The sequence below is a fragment of the Rhinopithecus roxellana genome, chromosome 16, assembly GCF_007565055.1.
Source record: "Rhinopithecus roxellana isolate Shanxi Qingling chromosome 16, ASM756505v1, whole genome shotgun sequence".
Taxonomy (NCBI): domain Eukaryota; kingdom Metazoa; phylum Chordata; class Mammalia; order Primates; family Cercopithecidae; genus Rhinopithecus; species Rhinopithecus roxellana.
Genome location: NC_044564.1, coordinates 10,308,251 through 10,327,760, shown reverse-complemented (window position 1 = coordinate 10,327,760; position 19,510 = coordinate 10,308,251). Strand labels below are relative to the sequence as shown.

General features: G+C 48.9%; 1 protein-coding gene and 1 pseudogene across 5 annotated transcripts in view; one reads left to right on the top strand and one right to left on the bottom strand.

The window, feature by feature from the left end:
* Window positions 1-19,001, bottom strand: part of CAMSAP1 (calmodulin regulated spectrin associated protein 1) — a 118,211-nt gene extending 99,210 nt beyond the window's left edge. For 2 of the 4 annotated variants that reach the window (XR_004053956.1, XM_030919390.1), the window contains exon 1: window positions 18,465-18,852. Coding sequence is in view for 2 of the 4 variants with exons in the window: in XM_030919390.1 (XP_030775250.1) it covers window positions 18,465-18,624 (160 nt within the window). In the remaining 2 variants the exon portion in view is untranslated. Of the gene's footprint in view, window positions 1-18,464 lie in introns of all 4 variants that reach the window. The other 2 variants (XM_030919389.1, XM_030919391.1) reach the window with 2 other exon arrangements.
* On the top strand, window positions 5,259-5,801 carry LOC104669687 (annotated as a pseudogene). Its single transcript, XR_004053957.1, has one exon. The product of XR_004053957.1 is annotated as a 60S ribosomal protein L23a pseudogene (transcript).
* Window positions 19,002-19,510: the final 509 nt, after the last annotated feature.

Below are 19,510 nucleotides of genomic sequence, written 5' to 3'. Positions count from 1 at the left end.
CACAATCCACACCTGCAGGAGGCTACACACACACACACCCCTCATACCCACAGAGGCTTCACACACACAATCCATATCTGCGAGGGGCTCTGGCCGCCCAACCGAGTGGTGAGGAATCACCAGGCCAAGTTCAGGAAGAAGACACAATCCAGAGAACCCGCCTCCCTTCCTGGACCATGCTCTCCCCCGAGGGTGCCTGGGAGGAGCTGTCCATCCCAGGAGAGGTGGTAAAGATGGCAGGCTGCGTTTCTGGCACCGCACCTTTCTAAGGACAAAATGTGGACTCCGGGGCCTGCCGAATGACACCTACCACATACTCTGGGTGGGAAACTTGAAGGGCTGCACCCAGGAGCAGGAGCGAACTTGAAGCAGCCCAGCCTCAGGGGGACTAGAGCACCGCTCTGAGGCACCTCCACCAGGGCCTCGCGTGGGACGACCAGATCTGTTCCTGTCTCTAAGGGACCGTGAAAGTCGACGGACACTGCCCCTGGGAAAAGATGACACCTTAGGCCTCAGATTATTTCCAAATCTTTCACATACAATGGTCAGTTAGGCAAAATGACAAGACATCATGAGCAAAAGCCAGCAGAAACAGTAATAGAATCAAGTTCCCAGACTCTTGAGGCCTGCCAAGATGAAGACAGTTCAAGACAGCCCCTCTCTCCCGCTGACAACAGCTAAAAACTCTAGACTAGAGACAAACACTTACCTAAGGACTCTGGAAAGTAAGCCACAGCAGGCACATTGGGGAGGAGGGTCCATCCTGAAGAAGGAACCCGAAACGGGGGACTCCTCAGGTTCATTTTCTCTTTCCTGCCCTGGCTGGACCTGAGGGCAGCCCCAGACAGCCAGGCTCGGAGAGAAACCCTGTCTTTCTCTGGCCAGAGGACCAGGAAAAGGAACCCCTACAAGCTGGAGGGGGACTCCTGAGGGCTCCCACTTTTCTCTCCCAGCCTGACCCAGCTGATTGCAGTCACAGAGCTGTGCAGTAGCGGCATGAGCAGCGGAAACAGGAAAGCCCAGGTGTGGGGTGAGGAAGGAGAAAAGCCCCATCTTTCTAGGCAGTGGCTGAGGAAGAACGGTTCCTCGGAGCCAGAAAGTGTGGAGGGAATCCACAAAAGGAGAGCTGGAGAGGGACCCCAGAGACATGCATGAGCCTGCACGATTCGGGCTGACTCCTGAGCTGTGTGTGCCTTGGGCAAGCCTGGGGCCACAGGCCAAGGCTGTGAAAGCTGAACCAACACTGCAGTCACCACCCATAACAGCAAAACGGACTCCTGGGCTGAACCTAATGGGGTTTATTGCAACCCAGCTGCAAAACAAAATCAACATTATCCAAAGGACTTTAACAGGACCCAGAAACCAGTCTCACAGCATGATGTTCAAAATGTCCAGAACCCAATCCATAATTATTCAACAAAGAACAAGGAAAATGTGACCAAGTTTCAAGGGAAAAGACAACCAACAGAGGCCAACCCCAAAATGACCCAGATGTTAGTTACCAAAGACTTTAAAACAGCCATTGTAAGTTCCCCGAGGCAAAGCTACACTCTCTTACAATACATGAAAAAACAGAAGTTCTCAGTAGAGAAATTAAAAACTAGAACGAAAATTTCAGGACTAAAAAGTACAATGGCAACCTAAAATTCACTGGATGCGCTCAACAGAACGGCGACGACAGAGGAGACAGTGAGTCTGAAAATAGATCAACAGAAACAATCCCAATCTGAAGAACAGAGAGAAGAAACTGATGGGATAAAATGGCAAGTATGAGATGATGTCAAAAGTTCCAACACTGTGTCAGTAGAGAAAAGGTTGGTGCAAAAAAGTATATGAATAAACATGGCCCAAATCTCCCCAAATCTGGTGAAAGACACCCATTTACAGGCTCGGGAAGCCTAGAAAACCACGTGCAGACACTTCATAATAAACTGCTGAAGACCAAAGGTGATGAAACAGGCCCGCAGGACCCTACAACTTGAGATACCAGCCACGGACTTTCAGTTACCACGCTTCAAACAATGGCAACAAAAAATACACGATTAAAATTCTGGACAGAAAAGTGGAAATTACGAAACATCAAAAGAAGAAGAAAAAAGAACTTGACAGATTAGAAAAAGAACAAAACAGGCTGGGTGTGGTGGCTCACACCTGGAATCCCAGCACTTTGGAAAGCTAAGGCAGGTGGATCACTTGAGCCCAGGAGACCAGCCTGGGTAACACAGCAAGACCCCAACTCTATAAATAAATTTTTCAAAAAAGAACAAATCATGGACAGGTGCAGTGGCTCATGCCTGAAATCCCAACACTCTGGGAGGCCAAGGTGGGTGGATCACGAGGTCAGGAGTTCGAGAACACCCTGGCCAATGGGGTGAAACCCCATCTCTACTAAAAACACAAAAATTAGCCAGGCGTGGTGGCATGCGCCTGTAATCCCAGCTACTCAGGAGACTAAGGCAGGAGAATCTCTTGAACCCGGGAAGCAGAGGTTGCAGTAAGCCAAGATCGCACGATTGCACTCCAGCCTGGGCGACAGAGAGAGACTCTGTCTCAAAAAAAAAAAAAAAAACAAATCAGAAATCCTAGGCTGGGCACAGTGGCTCACATCTATAATCTCAACACTTTGAGAGGCCAAGGTAAGAAGATCATTTGAGTTCAGGAGTTTGAGACCAGCCTAGGCAACACGGTGAGATCCTATCTCTACAAAAAGCTTTAAAAATTAGGCGGGCAAGGTAGAACCTGCCTGTGGTCCCTGCTCCTCAGGAAGCTGCGGTTGGAGGATCACTTGAGCCCAGGAGTTCAAGGCTACAGTGAGCCATGACTGCACCACTGCACTCCAGCCTGGGAGACAGAATGAGATCCTGTCAAAAGAAGCAAAGAAGAGAAGAGAGAAGAGAAGGAGAGAGAAAGACAGTGAAAGAAGAAGAGAAGAGAGGAGAAGAAAAGAGGGATGAGAAGGAGAAGGAGAGAGGAAAGAAAGAAGAAAAAAATGGAAAGAGAAAAAGAAAGAAAAGAAAAGCAGGAAAGGCAGGAAGAAAGAAAAGGAGAAAGGAAAAAAGAAAAGAGGAGAAAGGTAAAAAGAAAAGAGGAGAAAGAAAAGTTATAGAACAGAAAAACATAGTAACTAAATTTAACTTTATACAATCGACTGATGAACAGATTAGATACAGACGAGAGAATTAAAGCCTCCTGAGTGAAGAACAATGAGATAGAAGAATGGAAATTAGAGTAGAGAAGATAAGTAACATACACTGTGCCACTGAAATGTAATTGGAGGCCCACGAAGGAGAAGAAAAAATGGGGCAGAAACAGTAAAACATATAATGGATGAAAATCTTCCAATACTTGTAAAACTCATGAAACCATAGTCTCAAGAAGCACTACAAAATGCCAGCAGGATTCAAAAAAAAACTTCTACAGACCAAAGAACTCACAGTAATACTGACGAAATCCAAAGACAAAGAGAAGATTTTTCAAGCAGCCAGAAGGAACTTCTGGCCAGGACAAAACGGCACAGACTTGTCTCTCCCTGCTCCCCTCCTCTAAGCACCATCACAAACCCTGGAGAGAACCCAAGAGACAAAGGAGGACTCTGAAAGGTGGAAGAGGAAGGCAAACTGGCTTGGAGCCCCAGGACTGGAGGACCAACACAGCAAGAGGGTGTTCTTACGACCCCCACCCACCAGGAGGTGACCCAGGCCTGATGCTTCCTGACTCCCTGCCTAGCAACAGAGGCAACCCAGGTACACTTATTCTGGCCTGGATCAAGTGGGAGTCCCACCTACCACCCCAGGTGAGCCCAAGCCTTACTAAGAACCAGCAGGCAGGGACCACAGCAAGAGAACACTCAGCCCAGAAGCACTCTCCTTCCCCATCGGGCAGACCTGAGACACCCTCCCACAAACTAGACACACCCTGCACCAGGGTAATCCAGCAAGTGGGACCACCATCACCAGCAACTGGCTTAGGAGGCACTCTCCTTCCCCAATGGTCCTGGGACTCCTCTCCCCACTGAGGGAAGCCATCCAGCTGAGGGGAGGGGTGGACACCAGCACAGGAGCCACACTCCACGCACCTGGTGGTGATGCTGAAATGTTCCAGCCCTCAGAGGCAGGGGTATAAAACAAACACCCAGCCTGGGAAGCTCTTGGTCCTGTGCGCAGAGACTCCCATGTCCACCCAGAGGCAGCATGCTGCCCAGCCTAGGAAGTTCCTTCTGCCCTCGAGCACATCAGCAGGGACCCGTGGGAGCCCCAGGGGAGAGGCTAAGTCCAGCAACTGAAAAAGCACCACAAAGGCTAGGAAGGTCAGACTATCCCCAGAACCACCGTCACAGAAGTAGGACAGGCCCGCATGCTAAACCTCAACAGGGTGACTGCTGCTAAAATAAAACCGGTACCCAGAGCTTCCTAACAAAACAGCCAAAATGATCAGGGCCGTCAGAAATGACTTTAACCAGAGGACAATGAACTGGCACAAACACCACGATAAATCAAATGTTGGAACTATCTGACAAGGATTTTAAAGCAACTAGCATGAAATCACTCCCAAGTAATCACAAATTCTCCTGAAACAAAACCAGAAAATTTCGGTAATGAGAGCCAAATGAAGAACTGGAAAATATAGTAACAGACATTTTAAAACTCACTGGATGGGCTGAGCAACAGCTGAGATGACAGAAGACAGAATCACTGAACTTGAGGTCAGATCAAGAGAATTTACCCAATCTGAACAACAGGCAGAAAATGCAACGAAGAAAAGGAGAACAGAGCCTCCGAGACCTGCGGGAGAATAACAACAGATCCAAGGGTTCTATCACCCGAGGCCAGATCAAAGAGGAGAAAGAGCAACAGGAAGAGAGAAAATCTTCCCAAACATGCCGAATGACACAAATGAATGAAATGTTTTAAGAAACTGAGTGAACTCCAAAAAAGATAAACTTCTTTAAGAAATCCACACCAGGACACATCATAACTATACTTCTAAAACTAAGACAAAATATTTTGAAGCAGTCAGAGGGGAATGGCACGATACATGCAGGGGAACACCAACTCCAATGACTATGACTTCTCATCTGAAGCTATGGAGGCCAGAGGGAAGTGGCCCAGTTTTCAAGTGCTGAAGGAAAATAACTGTCAATCAGCCACAAATTCCACAGCCAGTAAGAGTATCCTTAAAAAAATGAAGAGGAAATAAAGACGTTCTCTGTTGAAGAAAAATAAAATAATCTGTTAAACCTTAAAGAATGGCTAAAGGGCCCTTTTCACAAGATGGCGCCGAAAGCGAAGAAGGAAGCTCCTGCCCCTCCTAAAGCCGAAGCCAAAGCAAAGGCTTTAAAGGCCAAGAAAGCAGTGTTGAAAGGTGTCCACAGCCACAAAAAAAAGATCCGCACGTCACCCACCTTCCGGCGGCCCAAGACACTGCGACTCCGGAGGCAGCCCAAATATCCTCGGAAGAGCGCCCCCAGGAGAAACAAGCTTGACCACTATGCTATCATCAAGTTTCCGCTGACCACTGAGTCTGCCATGAAGAAGACAGAAGACAACAACACACTTGTGTTCACTGTGGATGTTAAAGCCAACAAGCACCAGATTAAACAGGCTGTGAAGAAGCTCTATGACATTGATGTGGCCAAGGTCAACACCCTGATTCGGCCTGATGGAGAGAAAAAGGCATATGTTCGACTAGCTCCTGATTACGACGCTTTGGATGTTGCCAACAAAATTGGGATCATCTAAACTGAGTCCAGCTGCCTAATTCTATATAAATATATATATCTTTTCAACATAAAAAAAAAAAAATGGCTAAAGGAAGCTGTCCAAACAGCAAGAAAATAAGGAATCTTGGAGGACCAGGAAGAAAAAATAATGGAGATATGTGAGTAATGCGTAAACACAACAGACTACCCTCCTGATGAGTTTTTTAAATTACACACAATGACAAAAATTGTAACACCGTCAGACGGTCAAGACAGTGGTATTTAAAAGTGGGGAGAGTAAGGGCAGCTAAGTGGAAAAAAGGTTTCCGCATTTCACTGACAACAGTAAAAAAAAGGGTATCAGTAAACTGTTGTAAGTCACATAAGTGTACCGTAATACCCAGAGCAATCACTAAGAAATTATACAGAGATACACCCAAAAACAATATAAATAAGTCTAGATAAAATCCTAAAAAATGGTCAATTAACCAATAAGAAGTCAAAAGAAGAGAAACAGGAACAAGAAACAGAGGAAACAAACAGAACACAAGCAATAAAACGTCAGGCTCAAGTCCCAACATATCAACAGTAATTGTTAACAATATAATGTTATTGGCCGGGCGCGGTGGCTCACGCCTGTCATCCCAGCAGTTTGGAAGGCCGAGACGGGCGGATCACGAGGTCAGGAGATCGAGACCATCCTGGCTAATACGGTGAAACCCCGTCTCTACTAAAAAATACAAAAAAAACTAGCCGGGCGAGGTGGCGGGCGCCTGTAGTCCCAGCTACTCGGGAGGCTGAGGCAGGAGAATGGCCTAAACCCGGGAGGCGGAGCTTGCAGTGAGCGGAGATCCGGCCACTGCACTCCAGCCTGGGTGACAGAGCGAGACTCCGTCTCAAAAAAAAAAAAAAAACAATATAATGTTATTAGTAAATGTAAATACTCTAAATACACCAATCAAAAGACAGGCTGGTAGAGGATAGATTAAAAAACATGACATCATTACATGCTCTTTACAAGAAATACACTTCAAATTCAACAACTTAAGTAGGTTAAAATATAAAAGGAGGGAAAAAAAGATACGCCATGCAAACACTTTAAAAAAAAAAAAAAGCAGAACTACATTAATAAAGTAGAAAAATTATGAGAGGCAAAAAGGGACATCACATAATGATAAAAGGATCAATCTACCAGACAGACCTTAAAATCCTGAAAGTTCATGCACCAAACTATAGAGCTTCAAAGTACATGAAAAAAGTTGACACAGCTAAAAAGAGGAACAGACAAATCTACAAGTATAGCTACGGACTTCAACACCCTCTAGACAGCATTACTAGACATAAAACCAACAAAGATATAAATTAGAACACAACCAACCAGCAGAATACAACTGATAGAGCACTGCACCAAACAACAGCAGAACACTCATTTTTTTTCCAAATGCCCGTGCAACATTCACTAAAAGAGATCATATCCTAGGCCACAAAACAAACCTTAACAAGTATAAAAGAAGAGAAATCAAACTAGGTTATCTTACTGAAATCATATGGGAAATAAGAAGACAAAACAGGAAAATCTCTGAACACTTGCAAATTAGAGTTTGAAATCACTGAGGAGTGCTGTTGTTAGTGTTTTCTGTCCCCCCAAAATTCATGCTGCAACCTAATCCCCAATGTGGCAGTGTTGAGAGGTGGGGCCTTTCGGGGATGATTAGGTCACCAGAGCCTCACTCTCGTGAATGAGACTAAGAAGGCTTGAGGGAGCCTCTCCCTTCTGACATATGAGGACGCTCAAAAGGTGCCATCTATAAGGAACGGGCCCTCACCAGACACCAAATCTGTTGGCACCTTAATCTTGGACTTCTTAGCCTCCAGAACCATGAATAATCAATTTCTGTCATTTATAAATTACTCAAAAGTACAGCAGTCCCCTCTTATCCTCAAGGGATAAGCTCCAAGACCCTCAGTGGATTCCTGAAACAAAATACATACATATTGGGCTCAGTACTATACTTTCCTACACACAAAAAAATTTTTGAGACAGGGTCTCACTCTGTTGCCCAGGCTGGAGTGCAGTGGTACTGTAATCTCAAATCCCGACTCAAACGATCCTCCCACCTCAGCCTCCTTAGTAGCTGGGACTACAGGCCCACAGCCACCACGCCCAGCTAATTCTTTTTTTAATGTGGAGACTATGTCTTGCTATGTTGCCCAGGCTGGTCTCAAATTCCTAGACTCAAGCAATCCTCCTACCCTGGCTTCCCAAAGTGCTTGGATTACAGGTGTCAGCCACCACGCCTGGCCCTCAAAACATCTTACTGTACTATACTCACACTTCTTATGAGGACGTGAGATGAGAAAATGCCTACATGATGAGATGAAGTGAGGTGAATGACATAGGCGTAGTAGTGACCTAGCTTTAGGCTACTCCCAATCTTCTGACAATAGGTCAGACAGAGGACTGACTATCTGCTTGGAGAGATCGTGGGTCATCAAGCCATGACGATGTCCACAGAGGGATGTCAGCAGCAGATGATATCAATGACTTAACGAGGACAGCATATACAGTGTGGACATGCTGGACAAAGGGATGAGTCACGTATCAGGCAAGATGGTGTGAGACGTCATCATGCTACTCAGAACAGCACGCCATTTAAAACTTATGAATTATGGCCGGGCGCGGTGGCTCAAGCCTGTAATCCCAGCACTTTGGGAGGCCGAGACGGGCGGATCACAAGGTCAGGAGATCAAGACCATCCTGGCTAACACGGTGAAACCCTGTCTCTACCAAAAAAAACTACAAAAAACTAGCCGGGCGAGGTGGCAGGCGCCTGTAGTCCCAGCTACTCGGGAGGCTGAGGCAGGAGAATGGCGTGAGCCCGGGAAGCGGAGTTTGCAGTGAGCTGAGATCCGGCCACTGCACTCCAGCCTGGGCGACAGAGCGAGACTCCGTCACCAAAAAAAAAAAAAAAAAACTTATGAATTATTTCTGAATTTTCCATGTAATATATTCAGGCCACAGTTGACCAAAGGTTACTGATAAGAGGGGACCACTATATTTTGTTATAGCAGCCCAAATGGACTCAGACAATGCATCAAAGAAGTAGTCATCAAAGGGGCCGGGCGCGGTGGCTCAAGCCTGTAATCCCAGCACTTTGGGAGGCCGAGGCGGGCGGATCACGAGGTCAGGAGATCGAGACCATCCTGGCTAACACGGTGAAACCCCGTCTCTACTAAAAAAAAAAAAATACAAAAAACTAGCCGGGCGAGGTGGCGGGCGCCTATAGTCCCAGCTACTCGGGAGGCTGAGGCAGGAGAATGGCGTAAACCCGGGAGGCGGAGTTTGCAGTGAGCTGAGATCCGGCCACTGCACTCCAGCCTGGGTGACAGAGTGAGACTCCTTCTCAAAAAAAAAAAAAAAAAAAAAAGTAGTCATCAAAGGAAATTTTTAAAAAATACCTAGAACTGAATGAAAATGAAAATGCAACACCTATGTGGGATGCAGCTGTGAGAGTAGTAAGTGGGAAATTTATAGCACTAAACTCTTACATCAGAAAAGAGGAAAGGTCTCAAATCAATAATACGAGTTCCTAGCTCAAGCAACTAGAAAGAGAAGAGCAAAATAAACCCAAGAGAAGCAGAAGGAAGGGAGACAGGCACGGCTACAAAAGGACCACAGAAGAGGTCCTCACGGGATGGAATGATCTGTACCTGGATTAGATGCATGTCAATATCCTGGTGTAACATTATGCTATAATTTTAGAACAAGTCATCATTAGGGAAACTGAATAAAGGGTACCAAGGATCTCTGTAGAGTATTTCTTTAAAATGCATGTTAATATACAATTGTCTCCAACTGGCCAGGCGCGGTGGCTCCCGCCTGTAATCCTAGCACTTTGGGAGGCTGAGGTGGAAGAATCACTTAAGTCCAGAAGTTCCAAACTAGTCTGGGCAACACAGTGAGATCCCATTTCTACAAAAATAGAAATTGTTTAAAGAAAAATATATACATACACAATTAACTCAAAACTAAAATTTAATTTTTTTAATTAGCCAAGGATTTTAAAATACTTCATAGAAAAAGGTACTCGAATGTCCAATAAGCATATAAAAATGCTCATCATTAGTCATTGGGAAATGCACAAAAACCACGGTGAGATACAACCTATCCACTTAAATAACTAAAATCAAAAAGACGGACATCATCAAGTGTTGGCAAGGATGCAAAGCAACTGGAACTCACACACACTGCTGGCCAAATAAATAAGTCACTTTGGAAAACAACTGGGCACTTTCTAAGAAAGTTACACATATGTATCTTATTATTGCCCAGTAATCCCAAGCACAGCTGTTTAAGATAAATGAAAACATCTGTCCACATAGATGAATGTTCACAGAAGCTCTATTCATAATAGCCAAAAGCTGGAAATGTCCCCAGATAATCACCAACAGATGAATGGAGATATGAGCTAGCCACACCATGGAGTATTATTACTAAGCAAAAAAGATCTACACAACATGAATTTCAAAAATACTATGCCAAGTGTAAGGAGTCAGATTAGACGCACACAGGAAACTCATCTGCAGTAACAGAGCAGGGAAGTGAAGCCCTGGGTGGGTCCCACTGGGGAAGGGCACAAAGGAAACTCAAGAGGTAATAAGAATGCTCTGTCTTGATTGTGGTTGTGGTCACAGTGGTTTAAATTCCTCAAACTGGCTGGGCGCGGTGGCTCACACCTGTAATCCCAGCACTTTGGGAGGCCGAGGCGGACAGATCACGTGGTCAGGAGATTGAGACCATCCTAGCGAACACGGTGAAACCCCGTCTCTACTAAAAATACTAAAAAATTAGCCGGGTGTGGTGGTGGGCGCCTGTAGTTCCAGCTTCTCAGAAGGCTGAGGCAAGAGAATGGCATGAACCCAGGAGGCCGCGGAACTTGCAGTGAGCCGAGATCGCGCCACTACACTCCAGCCTGGGCGACAGAGCAAAACTCCGTCTCAAAAAAAAAAAAAAAAATTCCTCAAACTACACTCTTAAAACGTGTGCTTTACCACATGTAAATCACACCTCAGTCAAAGTGATTCTCTCAAAGGTCCAAAATGGCCAGACGCGGTGGCTCACACCTGTAATCCCAGCACTTTGGGAGGCCGAGACAGGAGGATCGCTTGAGCCCAGGAGTTCGAGCCCATCCCTGGCAGAACTTGTCTCTACTCAAAAAAAAAAAAAAAAAAGGCCAAAACAAAAGTCAAGTCTTCAATTTATGCCTTACAATGGGCATTAACCATTGTATCCTAGCAGGGACTTCTCTGAAAAGCTCAAATTTCATACATCTCTCCCCTCCTCAGAAACCTTCGGTGGTTCCCTAATTCATCAACCAGCCCCTCAAAGCATTCCATGCTCTGGCCTCAGCACATTTTTCAGTCTAATGTTGCCTTCCAACTCTGCAGCCTCTACCTCCATGGGGCCACCAGCCTTTCCCACATTGTGTGCTCATCACACACTCCCTCCACTTCCCCTATTGTCTTTGCTTCTCTTAATTAGTGCCCTTACCTCCATCTGATTCTCACACACCTAGACTACAAACTCAGTTTTCACTCTAATGGAACATTCTAGATTCCCTCAGGGGAGTCTCCCTCCCTCTACTCCTCCCCTGTTCTGCCAGTAGCATCTGCCCTTTAGAGAGCCAGGCTCATTATGGGTCTGTCATTATGGGTCTCTGTACATGCGGACACTTCCATCACTACAGGAGGCCTAAAAAGGATGCTAAGGGCCCCACAGTTCAAAATGTAATGCCCAACTGAACTCATGTAAGTTTAATTCTTTTTGAGACAGGATCTTGCTCTGTCACCCAGGCTGAAGTGCAGTGTGACAATTACGGCTCACTGCAGCCTCGATCTTCTGGGTTCAACTGATCTTCCCACCTCAGCCTCCCAAGTAACTGGGACCACAGGCATGCACCACCATGCCCAGCTAACTTTTACGTTCTTTGTAGAGACAGAGTCTCACTCTGCTGCCCAGACTGGTCTCAATCTCCTGGGCTCAAGCAATCCTCCCACCTCAGCCTCCCAAAGTGCAGAGATTTCAGGTGTGAGCCACTACATTCCGCCCCCAGAAATAAGTTTAATTTTGACTAGTTGAGTATGAAGTAATGGGAGGAGAGTGACTGGGGAATAGTAAACCACTTTAAGAAAAAGAGGGCTGGGTATAGTGGCTCACACGCCTGTAATCCCAGCACTTTGGGAGGCCAAGGTGGGCGGATCACGAGGTCAGGAGATAGAGACCATCCCGGCTAACACGGTGAAACCCCATCTCTACTAAAAAAAAAAAAAAAAAAAATTAGCTGGGCATTGTGGTGAACGTCTGTAGTCCCAGCTACTCAGGAGGCTGAGGCAGGAGAATGGCATGAACCTGGGAGGCGGAGCTTGCAGTGAGCCGAGATTATGCCACTGCACTCCAGCCTGGGCGACAGAGCAAGACTCCGACTCAAAAAAAAAAAAAAAGAAAGAAAAAGAGGACTAGGTGGGAGCTCAGGAAAGCCAGAAATAGAAAAAGCTCAAAGATCTTTCTTTCTTTTTCCTGAGACAGAGTCTCACTCTGTTGCCCAGGCTGGAGTGCAGTGGCGTAGTCTCGGCTGACCACAGCCTCCGCCTCCTGGGTTTAAGTAACTGTCCTGCCTCAGCCTCCTGAATAGCTGGGATTACAGGCACCTGCCACCACGCCCCGCTAGTTTTGTATTTTTAGTAGAGACAGAAATTCACCATGTTGGCCAGGCTGATCTCCAACTCCTGACTTCAGGTGATCTGCCCGCCTCAACTTTCCAAAGTGCTGGGATTACAGGCATGAGCCACCACGCCCGGCCTCAAACATCTTTTCTGTAGTGATAACAAAAGTTATGAAAGCAGAAAAATGCTATGAAATAATGACTAAATATTCTTGTCAAGGGCACCATCATTCCTATGTCTGGGCTCCCCATGGCAGTCCAGCTGACCGTAACTCACCCTTGGCTGCCTCCCACACCCACTGTCAATCAGTCCAGCTCCATGGATTCAGCGTGTATATCTGCTGCTCTGTCTACCCTTCCTATTCCCTCTGCCAACAGACAGGCAAGTCCATCCGGGCGCAGTGGACTCACTCACTCACTCAACTCATACCTGTGATCCCAGCACTTTGGGAGGCCAAGGTGGGTGGGAGCACTGCTTGAGCCCAGGAGTTTGAGACCAGCCTGGGCAACACAGGAAAATTCCACCTCTACAAAATAATAATAATAATTAACCGGACCTGGAGGTGCAGGCCTGTGGTCCTAACTGTGATCCTAGCTACTCGGGAGGCTGAGGTGGGAGTATCACTTGAGCTCAAGGAGGTAAAGGCTGCAGTAAGCTATGATCATGCCACTGCACTCCAGCCTGGGCAACAGAGCAAGACCTTGTCCCAAAAAAATAAAAAGAAGAACAGCCAAGTCTTTGACATTTCCAGCCTAACGACATCAGCTCTCAGGTAGTACACCTGTCTATGGCCTCTACCCACTCAAACCTGCTAAAAACATCTTCCCAGGCTCGCTCTCTCAGCACGACATCCCCCTACTTAAAAACCCTCCCAGGCACACATCATCAAAGAAATCCCCAGCCAACCTGAGCACCACAAACAATCTGGCCCCAGACTATTTTTCAAACTAATCACTTGCTATTTCAGTCCACAAATCCTCCACCTCAACAAGGTTAATCTACTCAGTACACCCGAAGACACCTCTCCTCTGCACAGGGCTGCAGCCAGCCGCCCTCCCCTCTGCTCTTGGGGGCTAACCATTCAACAAGTACTTGAGCTCTCTGTGCTGCGGACACAGCAGTAAGTGGGACAGCCACAATCCCTGGCCTCACAGAGATGCACACATAACTAGGCAGCAGGTGGTTCTCAGGACACCTCTGCACAGGAAAGGTCATGCTAGCTGGACCAACCAGCAACTCCCACAGTATCTAGTACCACCTAACAGGTGCTCAGGAAGCATTTGAAGATGCTCCGTAACCCCCATCTCGGAAACACCCAAATCCCTTGTCAAGAACAACCAAAGACAATTTAAATACACAATCTAAACTCATAAACCAATCATCTGAACACGTCATCACCTTCAGAAATGTGGCAATGTGCTCACAAGTGTGCTGCCATCAGGAGCAGGCTGTTCACACCAAGACTCCAGCCACTGCTGCCCTCCTGCCAATGCATGGAGGAAGACGCACAGTGGCTTCATAGCCAGTTCTGGAGTTGGAAAGGGGCTCTGAGCACAGATTTCATTTTAACCAAAAGTCACTACAACGAAATATGGCGACCCTCCGGAGTTGATTACAAAGGGGTTTTGCTCATCACATCAAGTAAGCAAACCGGAGTCTAAGCTCTTCTTGTTGCCTACATAATGAAACTGCTGGTCCCTGAGATGGGGACTAAAACCCAGGCTTCACAGGCCACAGCATCCTCACACTGATTTCTTATTTCATAACATGGTTTCCAAATCAGTAGTTCAAATTACTCTAGCAAGAGTGAGCAAAAAAGGAGGAGGGGACCAGACAACTCCTCCCAACAGTGTGCCTCTGGGCAGGCCATGTGGCTTCTGGGCAGGGCCATGTGGCTTCTGGGCAGGGCCATGTGCTGTCAGTAAGGTGAGGGGATGAACTCCCGAACCCTAAGCTCCCATCCAGTGCCCTAGGGTTCAGGGCAGCTTAGCTCTGCAAGCAAAGGGAAAACCTGGTTTCCACTGAGCCACACCACAACATCCTTGCAAAGAATGCAGTGCATGCTAGTACTTGCCCCGGGTTGTTTTTTAACACTGTCCTTGGGAGATAATAAAAGCTTGCTCTCCACACAGTCCCCTGAAACCAAGGCCTAGATACCTCTCTGAGTTTCCTAAGGGCATGTATAAAATGCACAGCGGCCAAGATCAACGCCAGGACTGCACTGCTCTAGTCCAGCATGCTATGCTGTAAAATGAACGGAACTTCAGTCACCCTTCTCAACTTCTTTCACCAATGTATTACAACTTTCACTCAAACATCATCACAAAATGTAGTGACTAAGCAGGTTCTGCACCTTCTTACAGACATTTTTAACCGGACAATTTTCAACACGTCCAATACATTATTTCTTTAAAAAATGAAAACAGTCAATGAAACAAGAGAGTTACCAAAAGAAAGGGAGAGGGGACCTAAAAATAAAAGCCTAAGGCGGCCCACAATTCTTGGCTGTGGCCCCAGAGACAAATGAAACTGGAGGAAGTGTTTCTGCACAGCCATATGCCACAAGGCCTCGCCAAGGGCAAGCTCTCCTGAGCCTACCCACTTACTACAATGGCAGACTGGTGGCCCCAAGAACACCAACAATCTCAAAAGGCAAATGCAAAGCGAGACAGCAGCCAGCCCTGGAGTTTCAGCATGCTTTCAATCTTTATACAAAGGGAAGATGGGCCTTATTTAGCAACCTAATGAACAACCCTCTAACAAGTTAAACATTTAAGCCACTTTCACCATCATACCCTCAAAAGCGATTTCCGATTAAAGCAGCCATATTGAAAGAACCATGTCCGATTAACTAAAAACTAAGCTGGAGAGGCACATGGAGACATTCAAAAGAAGAAACAGAGCAAAAGGTGCTGGATTTGTTGGGGGGACACACACTATCCTACCAAAACCCCCTCCCCACTCAGTCTCTCACAAAACACAAGCCCACTGGGTAACAGCGAACCTCACACCCAGGCTGTGACCCCCGCCCCCAGCAACATAAATCACTTCAGCTGAGCTGAGGCAAGTCTTTCGGTCATCTGAATTGGGATCTCTGCAACCTGTAAATTTAAATAAAGATTCTCAATTTTTACATAGTTTTACACAGGACGGCCAAGTGCGGTGCCTCACGCCTGTAATCCCAGCACTTTGGGAGGCCGAGGCAGGCAGATCACCTGAGCCCAGGAGATCAAAACTAGCCTGGGCAAATAGACCCCATTTTTACAAAACTAAAAATTGTTTAAAGAAAACCCCCATGTCTACAAAAAATACAAAAGTTAGCCAGGTGTGGTGGTGACTACTCGGGAGGCTGAGGCGGGAAGATCACTTGAGCCTGGGAGGCAGAGGTTGCAGTGAGTTGAGGTCACACCAATGCACTCCATCCTGGCCGACAGAGTGAGACCCTGTCCCCTATGGGAAAAAAAAAAAGGTAAAAAAGAAAATTACACAGGAAGCTGAAGCAGGAGGATCACTCTAGCCCAGGAGTTGGAGACCAGCCTGGGAAACACAAGCAGACTCCATCTCAAACTCCTGGCCTCAAGTGATCGTCCCACCTTTGTCTCTGATTCACTAGAATTATAAATATAAACCACCACACCTGACTTAAATTTTTTTTTTTTTTTTGTAATTACATACGATCCCCTGTCCCCTCGGCAAAAAGAAGTGGAAACCAGCCAGGCGCGGTGGCTCACGCCTGTAATCCCAGCACTTTGGGAGGCCAAGGCGGGCGGATCATGAGGTCAGGAGTTTGAGATCAGCCTGGCAATATGGAGAAACCCCGTCTCTACTAAAAATACAAATATTGGCCGGGTGTGGGGGCGCACACCTGTAATCCCAGCTATTCGGGATGCTGAGGCAGAAGAATCACTTGAACCCAGGAGACAGTGGTTGCGGTGAGCTGAGATCGCGCCACTGCACTCCAGCATGGAAGATAGAGACTCCCTCTCAAAAAAAAAAAGGGGGGGGGAACGAGACCTCCTGAAATCAGGGTCTGACGTGCAAAGGCACTGTCACCCACCAGTAACGGGCACTCCAGTCTCAGCTCCTAAGATGGTATCCAGTCTTCCCCAGCTCCTGTTCATGCTTCTTTTCTTTAAATGCCCACCTTTTAATAATTCCAAAACTCGAAAGCCCATTTTAGTATAAGATTCTGAATTCATCATCTGATGAATCAACAAGTATTAAAGAGTGATCTGGTACCGGAACTGAAACCAGACGAACCCAATACTAACACAGAGACATGCATATTTATTGCTGGATGGCTGACAAATTCCATGCTGAATGCCAAAACTAAATGCAACGACAGAAAAATGCATGCACCTTGCTGAAGACATTGGAAAGCAGATCACGAAAGTTTTTTATAGCAATTTGTCTAACATCCGCTGCCTGAGCCCTCAGCCCCCTCCACATATAAAATCTTAAAAAACATGCAGGAGTAAAACTCCGTGCTCGGACCCCAGGAGCCATGCCCAAGAATGCCCTGGGCTCCACTGCATCCGCGGGAGCCCAGCCAGCGCCCACGAGCAGCTGCGGTGGACGGGCCTCGGTGGGACACTCCCACAACAGGGGAAAGAATGCAGGGGAAAAGTATAGATGAAGTCGAGAAGAACCTAAGAACATAACGCGGGATAATGGAATAGCAAAAGCTAGTCTCAGAAAGAGACATCACTGGCAAAGGTGTAAAAACTAGAGTTAGTGGTGTAAGCACATACGGCAAAATACAAAGAAAAGCACAACAGTGAGCAACACAAGGTGTGAGGCAGGTGAGCTCATGCAACCTGCAGTGACTGCGAGATAGCCAAGGTCTGCTCGCGGATTGTTGTCTGCACCTGACTCGAGTTTTACACATACATCTTACCAATTCCGTTCTCAAAAACTCATGTCAACTCTTGGATGTAGCAGTGTTTCTTCATCATTACAACACAGAAACTAAGGTTCCACTGAGCCAGTAAACAAGAACTGTAAAACTGAAAACTATCAAAGAAAGGAAAAACTCTTTCCCAATTACCACTTACACAGTACAAAAACCAGTTTGAAGTAAGGCGAGGTATTTAATCCCTAAAACTTACAAAACGCGTTTGTCCTTATGACTAACTAGAGTCTAGCTGGGGCACCGGCCACTGTCAAACAGGGTAACGCCTGCTCAGCGTTTTCCAAACTGATCAACTGAACTCTTCTCTGGAATGGCTGTCTCCTTTAGTCTTACTCTAAAAAGGTTAATTTTTCACCAGGATAAAGGCAAATTTTTGAAGAATGCTTCAAATGAAAAGAGGATTACAGAAATATTAACCCTTAATATGGTACCTGAAACAAAGCACCTGAAATTAATAAAGAAGTCAGCCACTTATGAGAATCACCAGGTCTGTCCTGTTCCCGGGGCACGAAACAGAAGCGTCTTAATCCACTAAGCACATTAGGGCCTAACAAATTGGACTCAGTAACAAGGTTACCTAGTTCTTCCAAACAGGAATTAAGCAAAGGGGATCATTATGATTAAGCACAATCCGCGGAATACGCAATTTCTAGTTGGGGAATTCAACAGCTGATGGCTTGTAAGCATCAAAATTCGTAACAAGTGAAAGGCTCGGAATCACAGGTCCAGCACTTGACGATGCCCGGCGCGCTGGGAAGCCGCGTCTCAGACAGCGGACCCGCGTCCCCGCGTCCCCATGGTCCCTCCCTGCGCCCAAAACCGGGCAGCTCCCTCCCGCCGCCGCCGCCAACGGAAGGCTGGGGGCACTCCCGAAATAGGAGCGGAAGCCCCGACCCACGCCGCCCTCCGCCGCGGGGACGCCCACTCGCCAGGTGACCGCGTCCCCACGCTCCGTGTTGCCCGGGCGCCGCCGGGATCTCGGAGGCGGCCAGCCCAGCCCCGACCCTGTGCGGACGCGGCACAAAGGCGCGGCGCGCGGAGCCCGACCCGGCCCGACCCCGGCCGCGTCCCCCGGCCCTGGCCCGCGCCCATACCCCCCGCCCCGCGCCCCCCGCCCCGCGCCCGGCCCACCTCGGCCGTAGGCCTTGGCGCAGATCCACTGCAGGTTGGCGGCGATCTTGGCGCGCGCCGCGTCGTAGCGGTCCAGGGGCACGAGGTCGGCGGCGCCGTCCGGCGGGGCCTCCATCTTCCTCCAGCCCTCGGCGGCGGCGCGGCCGCCCGCGTCCACCATCTGCAGACAAAGGGCGAGGCGGCGGCCCGGCCGCAACAAAGACGCCGCCGCCCCTCGCCGCGCCGGGCCCGGTGCGCCCCGAGCCCCCACTCGGCCCCGCAGCCGGCCCGCCGGGAGGGGCGCCCGAGCGCGGCCCCCGCCTCACCTCACAGCCGCCGCCGTCGCCGCCCCCGCGGCTGCTGCATGCTGCGGGCGCAGAGCCCGGGCGGAGGAGGAGCCGAGCCCGCGGCCCAGAGAGGCGGTGGCAGGAGGGCGCGGGCCGGAGGCGGGGGCGGGGGCGGGCGCGGGCCGGGGGCGGTGGCAGCGCGTGCGCGGCCCCGGGTGAGCGGCGGCGGCGACAGCGGCTGAGGCGGCGGCCAAGGAGCGGGAGCGCGCTCACCGCCCCGGCCTCGCACAGGCGCAGTAGGCACCACCCGCCACCCCGCCCTCGACCCCGCCCCCAGATGCGCTACCTTCTCGCGCCCGCCCCGCCCCTTCCCGCAGGCGCAGTAGGCACCGCCTGCAAGCCCGCGCCCGCCCCGCCCCTTTCCGCAGGCGCAGTAGGTGGCACCCGCCGGCCGGTGCCCGCCCCGCCCCTTTCCGCAGGCGCAGTGAGCGTCGACCCGCCCCTCTCCGCCTCCTTTCGCAGGCCCTATAGGACCAGCTCCGGTCCGCGCTTGCTCCGCTGCTTCCCTCACGTTCTGAGGCTTGCGGCGCGCGGGATAGGCGGCCGGGGTGGGCGGAGTGGGTTGGCGGCGGGGACCCTGCTGAACCCGCAGCAGCCATCTCTCCGCGCCATGCCTCCTCACCGGCCCCGGCTCGTCCCACCTGAGCCGCAGCCCGGCCCCCTGGCCGGCCGAGCTCTCGCCGCCTGCGCCCTGGGGACCTCGTGGGTGTGGCCGGCGGC